At 43.9% G+C, this 17,558-nt stretch overlaps 1 protein-coding gene across 2 annotated transcripts in view; it reads left to right on the plus strand.

Moving 5' to 3' along the window:
* LOC140196139 (claudin-11-like) overlaps nucleotides 1-15,285 on the plus strand; it is a 37,059-nt gene extending 21,774 nt beyond the window's left edge. For both annotated transcript variants that reach the window (XM_072254872.1, XM_072254870.1), the window contains exons 2-3: nucleotides 741-905; nucleotides 5,278-15,285. In XM_072254872.1, coding sequence (XP_072110973.1) covers nucleotides 767-905; nucleotides 5,278-5,522 — 384 coding nt within the window. In that variant the 5' untranslated portion in view covers nucleotides 741-766 and the 3' untranslated portion in view covers nucleotides 5,523-15,285. The remainder of the gene's footprint in view (nucleotides 1-740; nucleotides 906-5,277) is intronic.
* Nucleotides 15,286-17,558: the final 2,273 nt, after the last annotated feature.

The following is a 17,558-nucleotide window of genomic DNA, read 5'->3' on the forward strand; positions in this document are numbered from 1 at the left end:
GCCGTCCCACCTACGCCAACTCCCTAGCCATGTGTTATCCTGTATAATCTTCCTACTTCTGGTCTCATTGGCACGTGGCACAGGTAACCTGGGGGTCCTGCCCTTTAGCTTTTCACCCAGCTCCCTGAGCTCCCTTTGCAGCACCTCGTCACTCATCCTACCCGTGTCATTGGAACCTGCATGGACAACGGCCTCTGCCTGTTCACCTTCCCACTTAAGAATGCTGAGAACTCAATCCGAGACATCCCGGACACTGGCACCTGGGAGGCAACATACAATCCGGGAATCTCATTCTCATCCACAGAGCCTCCCGTCTGTTCCCCTAACTAACGAATCCCCTATCACCACAATGTGCCTCTTCTCCCCCCTTTCCCCTGTGAGTCACAGACCCAGAGTCTGTGCCAGAGACCCGACGCTGTGACTTTTCTCTGTTTGGCCATCTCCGCCAACAGTATCCAAAGTGAAGTACCTGTTCTTGAGAGGAATGGTGACGGGATACTCTGCACTGGCTCTTTAACCCATTTCCCCTTCCCGACTTACACCTTGGGTGTAACCACCTTTCTATATGTCCAATCTGTCACCCCGTCAGCCTCCAGAATGATCCGGAGTTCATCCAGTTCCAGCTCCAACTCTTGAATGCAAGCTTTAGAAGCTGCAGCTGGATGCACTTCTCACAGGTGTATGGCTATATGGGGATCATGATCTCCTACTAAAATTCTGTTTTCTCTTCCCTGGTGCAGCCTACCTGCAGGCCAGCCGTGCCCTGATGATCACTGCCTCCATCCTGGGACTGCCCGCCATTCTCCTCATACTCGTGGCGTTACCGTGCATGCGTCTCGGAGCCGAAAACCATTCTTCCAAGCACAAGCGATCCATGATGGGTGCTTTTCTCCTCATTCTGCTGGGTAAGCGAGCTACTGTCTGACCCGCGTGACAGGGAACTCAAATCCCATGGACTCTGAATGAGTTAGATCCTACTGTACTCCCTATTGGACTGAAACACAGTTGAACTTGAAGGCAGAATACAGGGTTAAGGACAGGAATCTTAGCAGTGTGGAGGAGCAGAGGGATCTTGGGGTCGACGTCCATGGTTCCCTCGAAGTTGCCTCACAGTTTAGTCGGATTGTTAACAAGTGCATTGGTCTTCATTAGTCGGGGGATTGAGCTCAAGAGCCGCGAGGTATTCTTGCATCTCTGTGAAAACCAGGTTAGACCACAATGGAAGTATTGTGTTTAGATTGGGACACCTCATTAGAGGAAGGAGGTGGAAGGTAACATGCCCGAATGACTGGCGTCCTGTCGCACTCACCTCAATAATAAGCAAATGCTTTGAGAGGCTGGTCAAGGATTACATCTGCAGCTTGCCATCACCCAAACTGGACACCCTACAATTCACCTACTGACACAATCGATTGACAGATGATGTAATAGCCACTGCTCTACACACTGTCCTTACACATCTGGAGAAAGAGGATTCTTATGTGAGAATGCTGTTCTTGGATTAAAGTTCAGCATTCAGCACCATAGTTCCATCCAGACTCGACAAGAAGCTCAGAGACCTCGGCCTTGACCCTGCCTTGTGCAGCTGGATCCTGGACTTCTTGTCAGATGGCCAGCATGTTGTAAGAGTGGGCTCCCTCACCTCCAACCCTCTGACTCTCAATACAGGAGCCCCTCAGGGCTGCGTACTGAGTCCCCTCCTTTACTCTCTGTATACCTATGACTGTATTGCCACCCACAGCTCCAATCTGCTAATTAAATTTGTCGACGACACTACATTGATTGGCCAAATCTCAAACAATAACAAGGTGGCCTATAGGGAAGAAGTCATCTCTCTGACACAGTGGTGTCAAGAAAGCAACCTCTCCCTCAATGTCGCAAAAACAAAGGAACTGTTGGTTGTAGATTACAGGAGGAATGGAGACAGGCTAACCCCTATTGACATCGATGGATCTGGGGTTGAGAGGGTGAACAGCCTCAAGTTCCTCGGCATCCACATCACCGAGGACCTCACGTGCTTATGGGTCCACAAATCCTAAGAACTTTCTACAGGGTCACAATTGAGAGCATCCTGACTGGCTGCATCACTGCCTAGTAGAGGAACGGTATCTCCCTTAATCACAGGACTCTGCAGAGAGTGGTGCAGACAGCCCAATGCATCTGCAGTTGTGAACTTTCCATGATTCAGGACATTTACAAAGACAGGTGTGTAAAAAGGGCCCATAGGATTATTGGGGACCCAAGCCATTCCAACCACAATCTATTCCAGCTGCTACCATCCGGGAAGCGGTACCGCAGCATAAAAGCCAGGACCAACAGGCTCCGGGACAGCTTCTTTCACCAGGCCATCGGACTGATGAATTCATGCTGAGTTGAGTATAGTTAATATCACATTGACTGTTCTATTTATTATAAATTATTATAAATTACTATGATTGCACATTGCATATTTAGATGGAGACATAACGTAAAGATTTTTACTGCTCATGTATGTGAAGGATGTAAGAAATAGTCAATTCACTCATTCGTTCATACCAGAATTCTGCCAGTATTAGAGAGCATGTCTTATGAGCATACACTGAGCAAACAAGGACTTTTCTCTTCAGAACAAAAGCAGATGAGAGGTGACTTGATGGCAGTGTATATGATGTTTAGAGGCATGGATCTAGTGAATGGCCAATATTTTTACCCTGGGTGAGAGTGGCTAATTCAGGGATGTAGCAGGTGGCATAACACTTTTAGCATGCCAGCAAGCCTGGTTCACATTCTGCAAAGAGCTTGTACATTCTCCTTGCGATCATGTGGGTTTCCTCCGGGTTTCTCCCACATTCCAAAGAAATACAGTCTGTGTTAGTGAGTTGTTGGCATGCTACATTAGCGTGGAAGTTTGGTAATATTTTCAGAGTTCCCAGCATAATCCTCGTTGATTTGATTTGATGCAAACTGGGCTTTTCATGATGTTTCAATGTACATGTGACAAATGAAGCTAATCTTTAAATATTGTAATTTTATGGTGGCACTCTCTTTGAGACTGGTAACTGTACTTCCAAACCACACAAGGGTTTCTGCAGATACTGGAAATCCAGAATAACACACACACAAGATACTGGAGGAACTCAGTAGGACAAGCAACATCCATTAAGAGGAATAAACAGTTGACATTTTGGACCAAGATCCTTCATCAGGTCCTGATGAAGAGTTTCAGCCTGAAGCTTTGACTGTTTATTTGTTTCCATAGGAGCTGCCTAACCTGCTGAGCTCATCCAGCATTTTGTGTGTGTGTGTCTATGTATGTCAACCGTGCATCCTGTATCTCTATGGTAAAAAGAGCACTTCATTTCAATGGGATTTCATTGCAGTGGCACATCTGGACTAGGTTTTTCTTTGATAATTCTTCTAAAGTAAGAGTGAGGAGGGCACAGTGTAGAAACATTCACAATCATAAAGGGCAGAGATAAGGTGCACAGTAACAGTCTTTCCCCAGAAAGATGTGGGTAAACTGAAAAGTGTCCAGTACAGATTTATTAGGATGTTGCCAGGACTTGAGAATAGAATAGAACTTTATTGTTATTGCACAAGTGGACAAAATTGCGGTGCTGCTCCATAACCCCCAAAGGCCATTGGCAAGTGGGGTGTAGCATTATTCAGCTGCACAACAGCCCACGGGAAGAACCTGTTTTTCCATCTTACTGTCTTGGTTAAGATGTTCCTGTATCTCCTACCATATGGCAGGAGACTGAACGACAGTGTCCAGGATAGAATGGATCTTTAATGATGTTACGAGCACAAATGAAGCATTGGGAGTTGTAGATTGACTCCAGGTCCTGTAGTTGAGTCCCAGTGATGTGCTGAGCTGTCCTAATCACCTTCTGGAGTGCCTCATGATCTGTCTTGCTGCAGCTGGAGTATCACACTGTCATTCCATATGTCAGTATGCTCTCTATTGCGCATTGATAAAATCGGCTGGCAATTTTGGGGACAGACTAGCTGTCCTTAGAAAGTATAGTCACTGCCTTCCTTACTATTGAGGTTGGGCAAAGAGAACTCCTTGGTGATGTTCATCACCAAAATCTTGAAACTGGAGATCATCTCCACTACCTCACCATTTATAACTAATGGGGCTTGTTTGGTAGCTCTTGCCTTCCTGAAGTTAATGAGAGGGCCCAAGTCACAGGGAGAGCTTGGCCAGGCTTAGTCTTTAATCCTTACTGTAGGGGAATGAGGAGAAGCCTTGTAGATGTGCTTAACATTATGAGAAAGATGAATGGTAACAGTCATTTCCCCAGGGTAGGGAAGACCAAAAGTAAGGGCTTCAGTTTATAGTGAGAGGGGAAAGGTTTAATAAGGAGTTGAGGAGTAACATTTTCACAGAGGGTGGTGAGTATGTAGAACAAGCTGCCAGAGGAAGTGGTTGAGTCAGGTACAATAGTCTCATTTAGGAAACACTTGCATAGTTAGATAGCGGGGCTGGGCAGGAAATTGGGACCAGCTGGATGGGCATCATGGTTGGCATGGAATGGTTGGGCTGAATGGCCTGTATTTGTGCTGTCTTGCTCCACGACTCTGACCCTCTCACTCTGGGGTGGCACGGTAGCACATCGTTTTATAGTGCCCGCTGTCTGTGAGGGGTTTGTAAGTTCTCCCTGTGACCTTATGGGTTTCCTCCAAAAGCCCCGGTTTCCTTCCACGTTCCAAAGTTGTTTGGGTTGGTGGGTGTAATTGGCCATGCTGTATCTCCAAATTATTTTTAAAAAATAAGAATTTACATTAAAGACAGTGACAGTACTCCATTAATTTTATTTATTTGTTTACTTAGGGCAGGGGTTCCAACTTTCTTTATGCCATGGACCCCTCCCATTAACCAAGGGGTCTGTGGACCCGAGGTTGGGAACCCCTGATTTAGCGATATAGTACTGTGTAGGCCATTCTGACGCATCGAGCTGCACCACCCAGCAACCTGTGACAGCCCCAATCACAGGACAATTTACAATGACTGTGGGAGGAAACCAGAGCACCCCGGGAAAACCCATGCATTCCATGGCGAGGGTGTCCAAACTCCTTACAGATGACGGCAGGACCGAACTCTGAACTCCGACGCCCTGAGCCGTAATAGGGTCGCACTTAACTGCTGTGCTACTGTGGCCAACGTGGGCACGTTGGGCCAAAAGGACAGGTTACCACGCTGTATCTCTAAATTTTAAAAAAAATCAAAAGTTAAGGTAAAGACGGTAATAGTTGCCTTGTTAATTGCAAGAATTTCTTTTTTGTATCTTCCAGCGATCTGTTCAGCAGTAGCCACCATTTGGTTTCCAGTGGGAGTTCACGAAGCAGAGTACCTCTTCAACTTCGGCTATTCACTCTTCCTGGGCTGGATAGGCACAGGCCTCTGCCTTTTCGGAGGAGCGGTGATTGCCTGCTGCACCGGCCCTTCACCAGAGCTCCCAGAGAACCGATACTATTTTGCTTCACAGGGGTCTTCCTCCATGGTGAACCCAACACACGCCAAGAGTGCGCACGTCTAAGGAACAAGTGTGTGGACGAGAATATCTCGTGTCAATTAACTAGTGGCAAAGCACCAATCTGAAAACACACTATCTTCTGACAGAATGGAGGACGGCGATGGAAGTTATTCTTCATGTTGGACAGATAAATCAACCCTGGTTTATGATTTTATTGTTGATTTTTGCCAGAATACGTTGAGGAATAGTCACTGAGAAATAATGAGAAATATTGGTTCATTGTTATGCAAATGTCTAACTTCAGAAGCTGAAGCGAGTCTTTATCTGCTAAGGGGTGGGTGGGTTTCAAAGTTCTATGTAAATTTAGTGTCTAAGTTACATATATGTCACCATATACAACCCTGAGATTCACTTTCTTCCAGGCATTCACAGTAAGTAGAAATTAAAACAACAGAATCAATGAAAGAAACGCATGAAAAAATGGACAGTCGATGTGCAAAAGACAGCAAACTGTGCAAATACATAAAGAAAGAAAGATAATAATAATAAGTAAGTCTTATAAGTACAGAACATGAGTTTTAGAGTTCTTAAAAGTGAATCCATCAATTGTGGGAACAGTTCAGTGTTGGAGTGAGTGGAGTGAAGTTATCTCCTCTGGTTCAGGAGCCTGATGGTTGAGGGGTAATAACTGTTCCTGAACCTGGTGGTGTGGGACCTGAGGCTCCTGCACATTTCTTCCCAATGGCAGCAGTGAGAAGAGAGCATGGACTGGATGGTGGTGGATGTTGAGAGGGGTGGGGAAGAGTTCAGGTCATGGCATTGAGGCAGGAGATAGTTTCAGTTTACTTACTGATCTAAGCTGGACCTGTGGGTAAAGTAAGCCAGGGACTCAAACATAAGACATGACATTGGAGCAGAAATAGGCTATTCGGCCCATCTAGTATGTTCTGCCATTCCATCATGACTGATCCATCATTCCTCTTAAGCCTATGCTCCAGCCTTCTTCCAGTAACCTCTGACACCCTGATTCATCACAAACCTATCACGCTCTGCCTTAAATACACCCAATGACTTGGCCTCCAAAGTTGTCTGTGGCAATAAGTTCTTTAGATTCCAAGATATGTATTTTCATCTCTTTTATAAAGGGTTGTTCTTCTATACTGAGACTGTGCCCTCTGGTCCCATACTCCTCCATATTAGGAAACATCCTCTCCACATCTACTCTACTTGTACCCTCTGGTCCAGACTCCCCCACTGTAGGAAACATCCTCTCCACATCCACTCTATCTATACCTTTCAATATTCAATAGCTTTCAATGATACCCTCCCCCCGTCCTTCTAAACTCCAGCGAATACAGGCCTAGAGCCATCAAATGTTCCTCAGATGTTAACCTTTTCATTCCTGGGATATCCTGATGAACCTCCTCTAAACGTTCACCAATGGTAGCACATCTTTTCTTAGAAAAGGGACCCATAGGTTGAGTGAACTCGGCCTTTTCTTCTTGGAGCGACTGAGGATGAGAGGTGACCTGATAGGGGTGTATAAAATGATGAGAGGCATTGATCGTGTGGATAGCCAGAGGCTTTTTTGTCCCAGGGCTGAAATGGCTAACACAAGGGGGCATAGTTTTAAGGTGCTTGGAAACAGGTATCCAGAGGATGTCAGGGGCAAGTTTTTTTACACACAGTGGTGAGTGCATGGAATGCTGGTGATAGTGGTGGAGGCAGATACAATAGGGTCTTTTAAGAGCCTCTTAGATAAGTATGTGGAGCTTAGAAAAATAGAGGGCAATCTGGTAGGGAATTCTCGGCATTTTCTTAGAGCAGGTTACACGGTCGGTACAACATTGTGGGCCAAAGGGCCTGTAATGTGCTGTAGATTTCTATGTTCTATGTTCAAAACTGCTCACAATACCCCAAGTGCGGTCTGATCAATGCCTTATAAAGCCTCAGTATTACATCCTTGCTTGTATATTCTAATTCTCACAAAATAAATACTAACATTACATTTGCCTTCCTCACCACTTACTCAACCTGCAAGTTAACCTTTAGGAACTCCTGCAAGAGGACTCACAAGTATCTCTGCACATCTGATTTTTGAAATTTTTGAAATTTTGAAATAATCTACATTATTCCTTGTGCCAAAATGCATGACCATACACTTCCCTACACTATATACCATCTGCCACTTCTTTGCCATTCTCCCACTCTGTCTAAGTCCTTCTGCATACACCTTACTTCCTCACACTGCCTGCCCCTCCACATATGTTCCACAAAATTGGCCACAAAGCCATCAATTCTTTCCTCCAAAGGAATATAAAGGTGCCTCAGGACCAAACCCTGTCGCACACCAGTAGTCACTGGTTATAAAAGGCCTCCTTTATCCCCACTCATTGCCTCCTGCCAGTCAGCCAATTTCTTATCCTTGCTAGTGCCTTTCTGTAATACCATGGGCTTTTATTTTGTTATGCAGCCACATTGTCAAAGGCTTCTTGAAAATCAAAATAAACAGCATCCACTGACTATCCTTTATCTATCCTCTCTGTTATTTCCTCAAAAAATTCCAACAGATCTGTTAGCAATAATTCCCCTTTCAGAAAACATGCTAACTTTGGCTTACTTTGTCATTTGCCTCCTAGAACTCCAAAACCTCCTCCTTAATAATAGACTCCGACATCTTCCCAACCACTGAGATCAGGCTAACTGGCCTATAATTTTCTTCCTTCTGCGTCCCTCTCTTCTTAAAGAGTGTGTGATATTTTCAATTTTCCACTCAGGAACAATTCTAGAATCTATTGATTCTTGAAAAATCATTACTAATGCATCCACAATCTCTTCAGCCAACTCTTTCAGACCCTGGAGTGTACACCATCTGATCTGGGTGACTTATCAGCTTTAGACTTCTCAGCGCCCAAGCACCTTCTGCTTAATAAAAGCAACAACACTCACTTCTGCCCCCAAGATTCTTGAACAGTGTCTTCCACAGTGAAAACTGACGCAAAATGCTTAAGTTTGTCCATCATTTCTTCGTCCCTCATTAGTCCAGTGTCACTTTCCAGCAGTCGGTATCTACTCTCATCTCTATTTTACTCTTTATATATCTGAAAAAAACTTTACACTTAAATATCATTGGCTAGCTTCCCTAGATAGTTCACCTTTTTGGCAATGACTCCTTTCAATCCCCACTAATGTCAGCATTAATCTTCCAAACTAAATCAAATCCTCCGATAATCTCCTTCCAGCATCAGATCCCTGGAAGCCACATGCCTTATAACTCAATTTTGTGCCAGCTCTTTTGCAAATGGATTTAAATTATGATGGAATGTTATAACAGACTACACAAACAATGTGAGTAGGAGGAGACTGAAGCTAGAAAACTGTGCCCCCACCACTGCGGCATTTAATTTCAAAGATTATTAAACATTTCCTTTGATGTTAGGCCTAAGAAACAAAGTCAATTAGTGCTTTTATCCCAAGGGAAATCAAATTCATGGTTCGTGCAATGAACTGAGCAGTGTTAATTAAGACAACATTTGTGTGCCACAGTTGCTTAGCAGTTAGTGCTACGCTAATACAGCTACAGTAAATAGGTGGGCTGCTGCATGGAGCCACTCGTTGTCTGTATCTCTAAATAAAAATAAAATAAATTTTAAAAATATGCTTCAGGTTTCTGGACCTATGGTGTTGGTCGGCTCTGTAAATGTTAACCTTTCATGGTCAGTGTGCACATTGGTTAAATCTAGCTGGAACAGGTGACCAGTGTAGAGACAATCATCAGACTGGGTCAGGATGGCTGACTTCCTTCACAAAAGGATATTAACTTCAAAGTAAATTTATTATCAAAGAACATATATGTAACCGTACACAACCTTGAGATTCATTTTCTTGTGGGCATTCATATTAAATACAAAGAAACATATAGGATCGATAAAAGACCGCACCCAATAGGATGGTCAAACAACCAATGTGCAAATACAAAAAGAGCAAAAAAAATCAAGATAATAATAATAAACATAAAGCAATAAATAATGAGGGCGTGAGTTGTAGAGTCCATAGGTTGTGGAATTGGTGTAGCATTGGCGTGAGTGAAGTTCGATGAAGTTACCCCTTCTAGTTTGAGGGCCTGATGGTTGAGGGGTAATAACTGCTCCTGAACCTTGTCGTGCATGTCATGAGGCTCCTGTGCCTTCCTCCTGATGTCGGCAGCAAGGAGCGAGCATATCCGGGATGGTGGGGGTCTGCGATGATGGATGTTGCCTTCCTGTGTCTAAGTTCTGTGTAGATGTGCTCAGTGGTGTGGAGGAATCCACAGTTGTGGCGTGTGATATTTTACAATTTTGACAAACATCAAGTACCTCCATGGACATTATTTCTGATTCTAATTTTAGACACCGGCCTAATTTAGTGAACTGAATATTCTATAACAAGTGAATGGAGAGGGTCATCCAGCCCACCTAACTGTTCCAACATTCTCTTAGATTGTGGCTAGTTTTTCAACCTCATCTTTAATCTTCTGCTCTGAGCAGATATACGTTATTTTTCTTAGCATTCAGAAGTTTATTGATCTCTGTCTTCAATATATACCCAGTGTCCACTTTATTAGGAACTTCCTATACCTAAAAAAGTGACATTGCGTGGATGTTCGTGATCTTCTGTTGCTGCAGCCCATTCATTTCAAGGTTTGACATATTGATGTCCGAGACGCTGTTCTGCACACCACTGTTGTAACATCACCTTCCTCTGGCCTCTCTCATTAACAAGACATGTTCGCCCACAGATCACTGAAGTTTTTTTTTTGCTTTTTGCACTATTCTCTACAAACTCTAGAGGCTTTTGTGTATGAAAACCCCAGGAGGTGAGCAGTTCGGAGACACTCAAAGCACCTCCACTGATATCAACCATCATTTCACGGTCAAAGTCACTTAGATCACATTTCTTCCCCATTCTGATGTTTGATCTGAACAACAACTGAACCTCTTGACCATGTCTGCATGCTTTTGTGCATTAAGTTGCTGCCACATGATTGGCTGATTAGATATTGGCATAAGGAGCAAGTGTTCACGTTTACCTAATAAAGTGGCCACTAAGTGTATTCAGCCACTGAGGCTCTGTGGCCACCTTGGGTAGGGAATCCTGAGGGGGGGGGGGTGGTGGGAAGAATTTTTTCTCTCACCCACGGCCTGAATGGCCAGAACTATACTTAGAGGTATCAATCCCTAGTCATAGAAATCATAGAGTCATAGACCAATACAGCAGAGAAAATGCCTTTCAGCCCATCTAGTCCATGCTGAGCTGTTACTCTGCCTAGTCCTGTTGATCTGCACCTGTCCATACATCTCCTTACCCCTCCCATCCATGGACCTATCTACAGAAAAGATGTAAATAGAACTGAAATAATGCAGAGAAAATTTACAAAGATGTCACAGAGATTTGAGGACCTAAGTTATAGGGAAAGGTTGAATAGGTAGTTATTCTATTCCCAGGAGTGTAGGAGAATGAGAGGAGATTTGACAGAGGTGCACAAAATGATGAAGGGTATAGATAGGGTAAATGAAAGCAGGATATTTCCACTGGGGTTGGGTGAGAGTACAACTAGAGGTCATGGGTTAAGAGCGGATTGTGAATTATTTAAGGGGAAGATGAGGGGCATCTTCTTCACTCAGAGGGTGGAGAGGGTGTGGAACGAGCTGCCAGTGGAACTGGTGGACGTAGGTTCGATTTCAACACTTAAAAAAAGCTTGGATAGGTACATGGATGGGACGGATATGGAGGATACATCTATGCTCTAAGTCAGAAAAACAGTCTCAAGGAATTCCGCTTCATCTCTGTTCTAAATGGATGTCCTTCCACTCTGAGCCCTCCACTAAAGTAAACATCCTCTCCACATCCTCTCTATCTAGGCCTTTCAAAATTTGATAGGTTTCTGGGAAATCCCGCCTCATTCTTCTAAACTTCCTACTGTACAGCCCAGGGTCATCAAATGCTCCTCATACATTAATCTTTTCATTTTCCATAATCATTGAAATTCCACTCAAATGTTTCACCTTGTAGACAGGGTCAGAAAACTAGTCAATGGCAATGATAGTGTAGTGGTCAGCACAATCACTTTACAGTGCCAGTGATCAGTGTTCAGGGTTCAATACCTGCCAGTGTCCACAAGGAGTTTGTATGTTCTCCCTGTGACCATGTCAGTTTCCTCTATATAACTAACACACACACACACACACACACACACACACACACACACACAGAAAAGAAATTAAGTACTCAGTGCAAAAAGAAATTTGCCTCCACATCATCAAGGGCACCTTCAAAAAGTGATGAGTTAGAAAAGTGGCATCCTTCAAAAAGGACCCCCATCACCCAGGACATGCCCTCTTCTCATTGCCACCATCAGGGAGGAGGTACAGGAGCCTGAAGACCCACATTCAACGTTTCAGGAACAGCCTCTTCCCTGTGCCATCAGATTTCAGAACTGACAATGAATCCATATACACTGCCTCACTATGTTTTATCTGCTGCATCTACCTGCCACCTTTTATCTTTCATTCATGAACAGCTAGATCCCTTGGAAGTCCATTCATGTGCAGTCTTCAGTAGAGGTGAGCAGATTCAAGTTCCTGGGCGGCGGCATCTATCTTGGGCCCAACACATTGATGAAGAAGCATACCAGCACTTCTTCTTCATTTGGAATTTCACGAGATTTGGTATGTCGCCAAAGACTCTCACAAATTTTATAGATGTATAGCGGAGGGCATTCTGACTAGTTGTATCGTAGCCTGGTACTGAGGATCCTGGCACATGATTGCAAGAGATTGTAGAGGCTTGTAGATTCAGTCAGCTCCATCACATCCAAGCCTCCCCACCATCAAGGGCATCTTCGAAAGGCTGACAGTCATCATTAGGGACCCTCTGCATCAGGGACATGCCCTCTTCTCACTTCTGCTATCAGGGTGGCAGTACAGGAGCCTGAAGACCCTCACTCAACAATTCAATTACAGCTTCTTCCCCTCCACCTTCAGATTTCTGATCAGTCCATGAACCCATGAGCACGAGCTCAGTATTTCTCTTTTTCACTATCTATTTATTTTGTAACTTGTGGTAATTCTCCTGAACTGGTGTGGTTAAATTCATTCACTGCTACCCTGAACTGATTCTGCAACCTGCTGATTCTCTTTCAAGGTCTCTTTACAACTCACGTTGTCAGTATTCTAATTGTTTTGCTCGGTTTGCCTTCTTTTGGCATTAGTGTTTGACAATCTTTGTTTTTATATACTTTTTCCGTAAAATTCTATTCTACTTCCTTTTCCTGTAAATATCTTCCAAAAAATGGATCTCAAGGAAGTGTATGGGATTACTGTAGCATAGTGGTTAGCGCGATGCCTGGGGCTTTCTGGACTTCAGAGTTCAATTCCGGCACCATCTGTCAGAAAGTTGAGTGTTCTCCCCGGACCATGGTTTCCTCCAGGTGCTCTGGTTTCTACCGAAGACATACCAGGTAGCAGGTTAATTGGTCATTGTAATTTGTCCCATGATAAGGCTTGGTTAAAATAGGTGGGTTCCTGGGCAGCACAGCTCATCGGCCTGAAGGGCCAGTTCTGCACTGTATCGTTAAATCAATAAATAAATAAATGCACTTGAATAATAAATTTACTTTGAACTTTTTATGCCTTGCACTGTAATGTTGCCACAAAGCAAATTTCATGACATGCGTTTGTGATATTAAACCTGATTCTGATTCTGGCTTTGGGTCTCCATGGATCTGCAGTGGTGAAGAAACCAGGAAGCAAAAGTATTCCAGTTGTCACTGTGAGAGAAGTGGTGATCTCTCCATGCAGCTAACACACACCTCTCACCCGGATTGCACAGGGGCTCCCTCCCTGATGCATGTATGAGAATTCCCACTCCAGCCAATACCTCCCCCTGTATGAGAATTCCCACTCCAGCCAATACCTCTCCCTGTATGAGAATTCCCACTCCAGCCAATACTTCTCCATGTGCTTGACCCATTCTTGTACACACACATATGCAGACAACAGGCAGCACTGACTGTTCCACAAACATGGGTGACAGGCCATGTCTGGTGAGGGGGAAGGGAGGAGGGATTTTTGATTTGATGATAAACCTTTGCATATCACCATTCATTTCAAGAGGACTGGAATATAAAAGCGAAGATGTGATGGCGAAGTCCACAAGGCATTTGTCAGACCACGCAAAGTATTGTGAGCAGTTTTGGGCCGTTTATCTCAGAAAGGATGTGCTGGAGTTGGAGACAGTTCAGTAGAGATTCAGAATGAATCTGAGAAAAAAAGGGTTAGCATATGAGGAGCATCTGCTGGCTGTGGGCCTGTACTCACTGGAGCTTAGAAGAAAGAGGGCTGATCTCATCGAAATCTATCGAAGATTGAAAGGACTATACAGAGTGGACATGGAGAGGATGTTTCCTATAGTAGGTGAGTCTAGGACCAGAGGACACAGTCTCAGAATAGAAGGATGTCCATTTAGAACAGAGGTGAAGAGGAGTTTTTTTAGCCAGAGAGAGGTGAATCTGTGGAATTCATTGCCAAATATGTGGAGGCCAAATCAATGAATATATTTAAAGCAGAGGTTGATAGGTTATTGATTAGTCAGGGTGTCTAAGGTTACGAGGAAAAGGCAGGATTGAGAGGGACTATAAATCCGCTATGATCAAATGGTAGAACAGAATTGACGGGCCAAATAGCCTAATTCTGCTTCATTGTCTGATGGTCCTATGGCATAAGGTGGAATTCAGTTTTACTGTAAAGAAGTGTATTTTTCAGCACAGAGGGCACTTCACCTGTGTGTTCCCATCTCTTTCTCTCTCCTGAGCTGATCATTCTGAGAGGCCTGAAGGTCGAATCTGCGGGTCTGGGTCAGGGACTGGACATTGATGTCTGCATCTGAGAGTCCAGGGCCAAAGTTTGCAGACCTGGTGGCTTGGAGGCCCAGTGGCGGCCTGTTCTGCGATTGAATGTCAGAGAAGGTTTGTAGGATCACGTGTTTAACTATGGATCCTATTTCATTCATTCCTGGCTGAAAAAGATTTGACAAAGTAGTAAAATGGATAGTCAGCTATCTACACTGACACTAGTTATGTCTATCTGGTTGAGTGTTGCCTTAACAACCACCTCTCACTTACTGTCAGCAAAACCAAAAATTGTTGACTACAGGAGGATGATATCAGAGGGGAATGGAGGTGGAGATGGTCATTAACTTTAAATTTCTTGGCATTATCATATCAGAGGATCTGTCCTGGGACTAGCACATAAATGCCATTACTCAACAGCACCTCCTCTTTCTCAGAGGTTTGCATAGATTAGGCATGTTATCGAAAACTTTTATAAACATCTAGAGATGCCCAATAGAGAGTATCCTGACTGATTGTGTCACGACTTGTTATGGAAACACCAAAGCCCAGGAATGGAAAAGTCTACAAAAAGAGGTGGATATAGCCTAGTCTATTAGAGGCAAAGCCCTCCCCACCATTGAGCCCACATCTACAGGAGCCCTGGCATAAGAAAGTAGCATCCATCATCAAGGACCCCATTATTAAGGCCATACTCTCTTTGCACAACTACCATCAGGCAGGAGGTACAGGAGCTTTCAAAGCCACGCCACCAGGTTCAGAACAGTTATTACCCATCAACCATTAGGCTCCTGTACTGGTTCGGATAACTTCACTCACCTCAAAGCTGATCTGATTCCACTCACTTTCCAGGACTCTCAGTATTAATTATTTATTCCTTTTTCTTATTCGCTTGATTCATCTTCTTTTGCACATTGGTTATTTGTCAGTCCTTACTAATGTATAGTTTTTCATAAATTCTATTGCATTACTGTATTTTGCTGTAAATGCCTGCAAGAAAATGAATCAGGGCTGTATAAGCTATATGTTCTTTGATAATAAATTTGTTGAACTTTGAATGTCAGAGCAAGTTTATAAAATCACACAGTTGACTATGGATCCTACTTCGTATGTTCTTAACTGGAAATGATCTGTCAGAGTAGTAAAAATGGATTTTAATGATCTACACTGACATATTGTAATTGACACTGTCCACTGGAAAATCCAATATTTCTTTCACATAAAGCCCTGGTTCATGTCAGTCCATGCAACGATGAGGCCAGTCTTTGGCAGGAGGAGTAGCACCTCATATTCTATCTAGGTAGACCCCATTCTGATGGCATGACCATCAATTTCTCCCTCCGGCATTTTCTTTCTCTTTTATTTTTCTTTTCCCTTCCTGCTTTCCTCCTCTTTCATTCCCCACCTGGCCACTTACCTCTTCTCTTCGCCTGCCTATCACCTTCCCCGTTGCCCTTCCTTCTTCCCTTTCTCCCATGATCCACTCTCCTCTCCTATCAGATTCCTTCTTCAGTTCTTTATCTTTTCTACCTATCATCTCTGAGCTTCTAACTTTATCCTCCCTCCCTGACCCACCTGGTTTTACCTATCACCTTCCAGCTTGTTCTCCTTCCCCCTCCCCACCTCTTCCCCATTTATGAAGGATTTTGGCCCAAAATTTTGACTGTTTATTCATTTTCATAGATGCTGCCTCACCTGCTAAGTTCTTCCAACATTTTGTCTGTGTTATTGGAACTTCCAGCATCTGCTGTATCTGATGTATTTAAGCCCTGGTTAGATTATACCTGGGGTGATCTGAACAATTTAGTGCCCCACACCTTTGGAAAGATTTACTGGAGGGACGGCAGTGCAGATATACCGAATGTAAGCTGGGCTTTGATGGGCAAGTGATCCCTTCAGGATTTTATAGCCAGGGATGGTAGTGGGGACGAGCTCCCACTACCTATTAAATGCTCCCAATGGCTTGCACTTCAAACAGCCTCTGACAACCGAGTCCAGCTCCTGGCCTTCACATCTGGCTTAACTACTAAGCCTGGTAGAACAGTTTCTGCTGATAGGAGAAAGGACAAAGGCAAAACCAAAACCAGTCGCTTCAGGCAGATGGGGGCTCACCAGCTATGGCAGTTCACCTAGGAGAAGATAAACTCTTGTTTCAAACCTCCACTGCCTTGTGGCTATACCCACTCATGGGGAAGGACACAGGAGTAAACCCCAGGGGAGTATTCTGAGTTGAAGTCCCTAAGGCAGTCTTAATTCTGACCAGCAACTCCTGTGACACCGCTGGTGCCGAACTGTATCAGTCTTCGGCTCTACCATCCCTTTCAATTCATCAACTGTATGGAGAGGGAGAACCTGCGACCTGGGCAATGGTTTGCTCTCCTTATCATATTGCCCTGGCTTGTGTATGACAGTCAGAACACAACATCTGTGGCAAATGCGTGATAAATGAAGGGCCTCCACTGTTAAGTAATGACGTCTCTGGAAAGAAGACACTTGATCAAAATTTTCCAGGTATTTTTGGAAACTGAAGGGATGGATAATTTTCCTAGCAGGAGAAACTCACACTGTGAGACAGACTCTAAAAATCAGACAAAGTCTTTCTAGGACAGCAGTTTGGAAACACTCCCACAAGCAGTAATTGAAACCCTGCCTCTCAAAAGGCTGCAGAACCTTTGGGCCATATGAACTGTTCAATGGTGAATCTATAAAGTTGTTTTGCTGTAAGGGAATTAAAGGATAAAAAAACAAGTGTTGTGGACCCCTTGTTTTATGAAACAGCTTGATAAAACTCCAGTCAGACTGCATCTGGAGTATTGTGTACAGTTCTGGTCATCCCACTATAAAAAGGATGTTGAGGCTTTGGAGAAGTGAAGAGGTTTACCAGGATGCTGCCTGGATTATAGGACATGTGCTATAACAAGAGGTTGGACAAACTTGGCTCATTTGTTCTGAAGTGGTAGAAGAGGACAGAGGTTTATAAGATTATGGGGAGATATAGATAGAGTGGACTATCTTTTTTCCAGGGTTGAAATGTCTAATATCAGAGGGATGTATTTAAGGTCTGATAGGGTAATTTCAAAGGAAATGGGAAGGGTAAGTTTTTTTTTTAAAACACGGAGAGTAGTGGGTGCCTGGAATGCACTGCTTGGGGAGGTGGTAGAAGCAGATACATTGGAGATTTTTAAAGAGATATTTAGATGGCACATGAATGT

Source organism: Mobula birostris, chromosome 4, assembly GCF_030028105.1.
Source record: "Mobula birostris isolate sMobBir1 chromosome 4, sMobBir1.hap1, whole genome shotgun sequence".
In the NCBI taxonomy this organism is placed as follows: Eukaryota; Metazoa; Chordata; class Chondrichthyes; order Myliobatiformes; family Myliobatidae; genus Mobula; species Mobula birostris.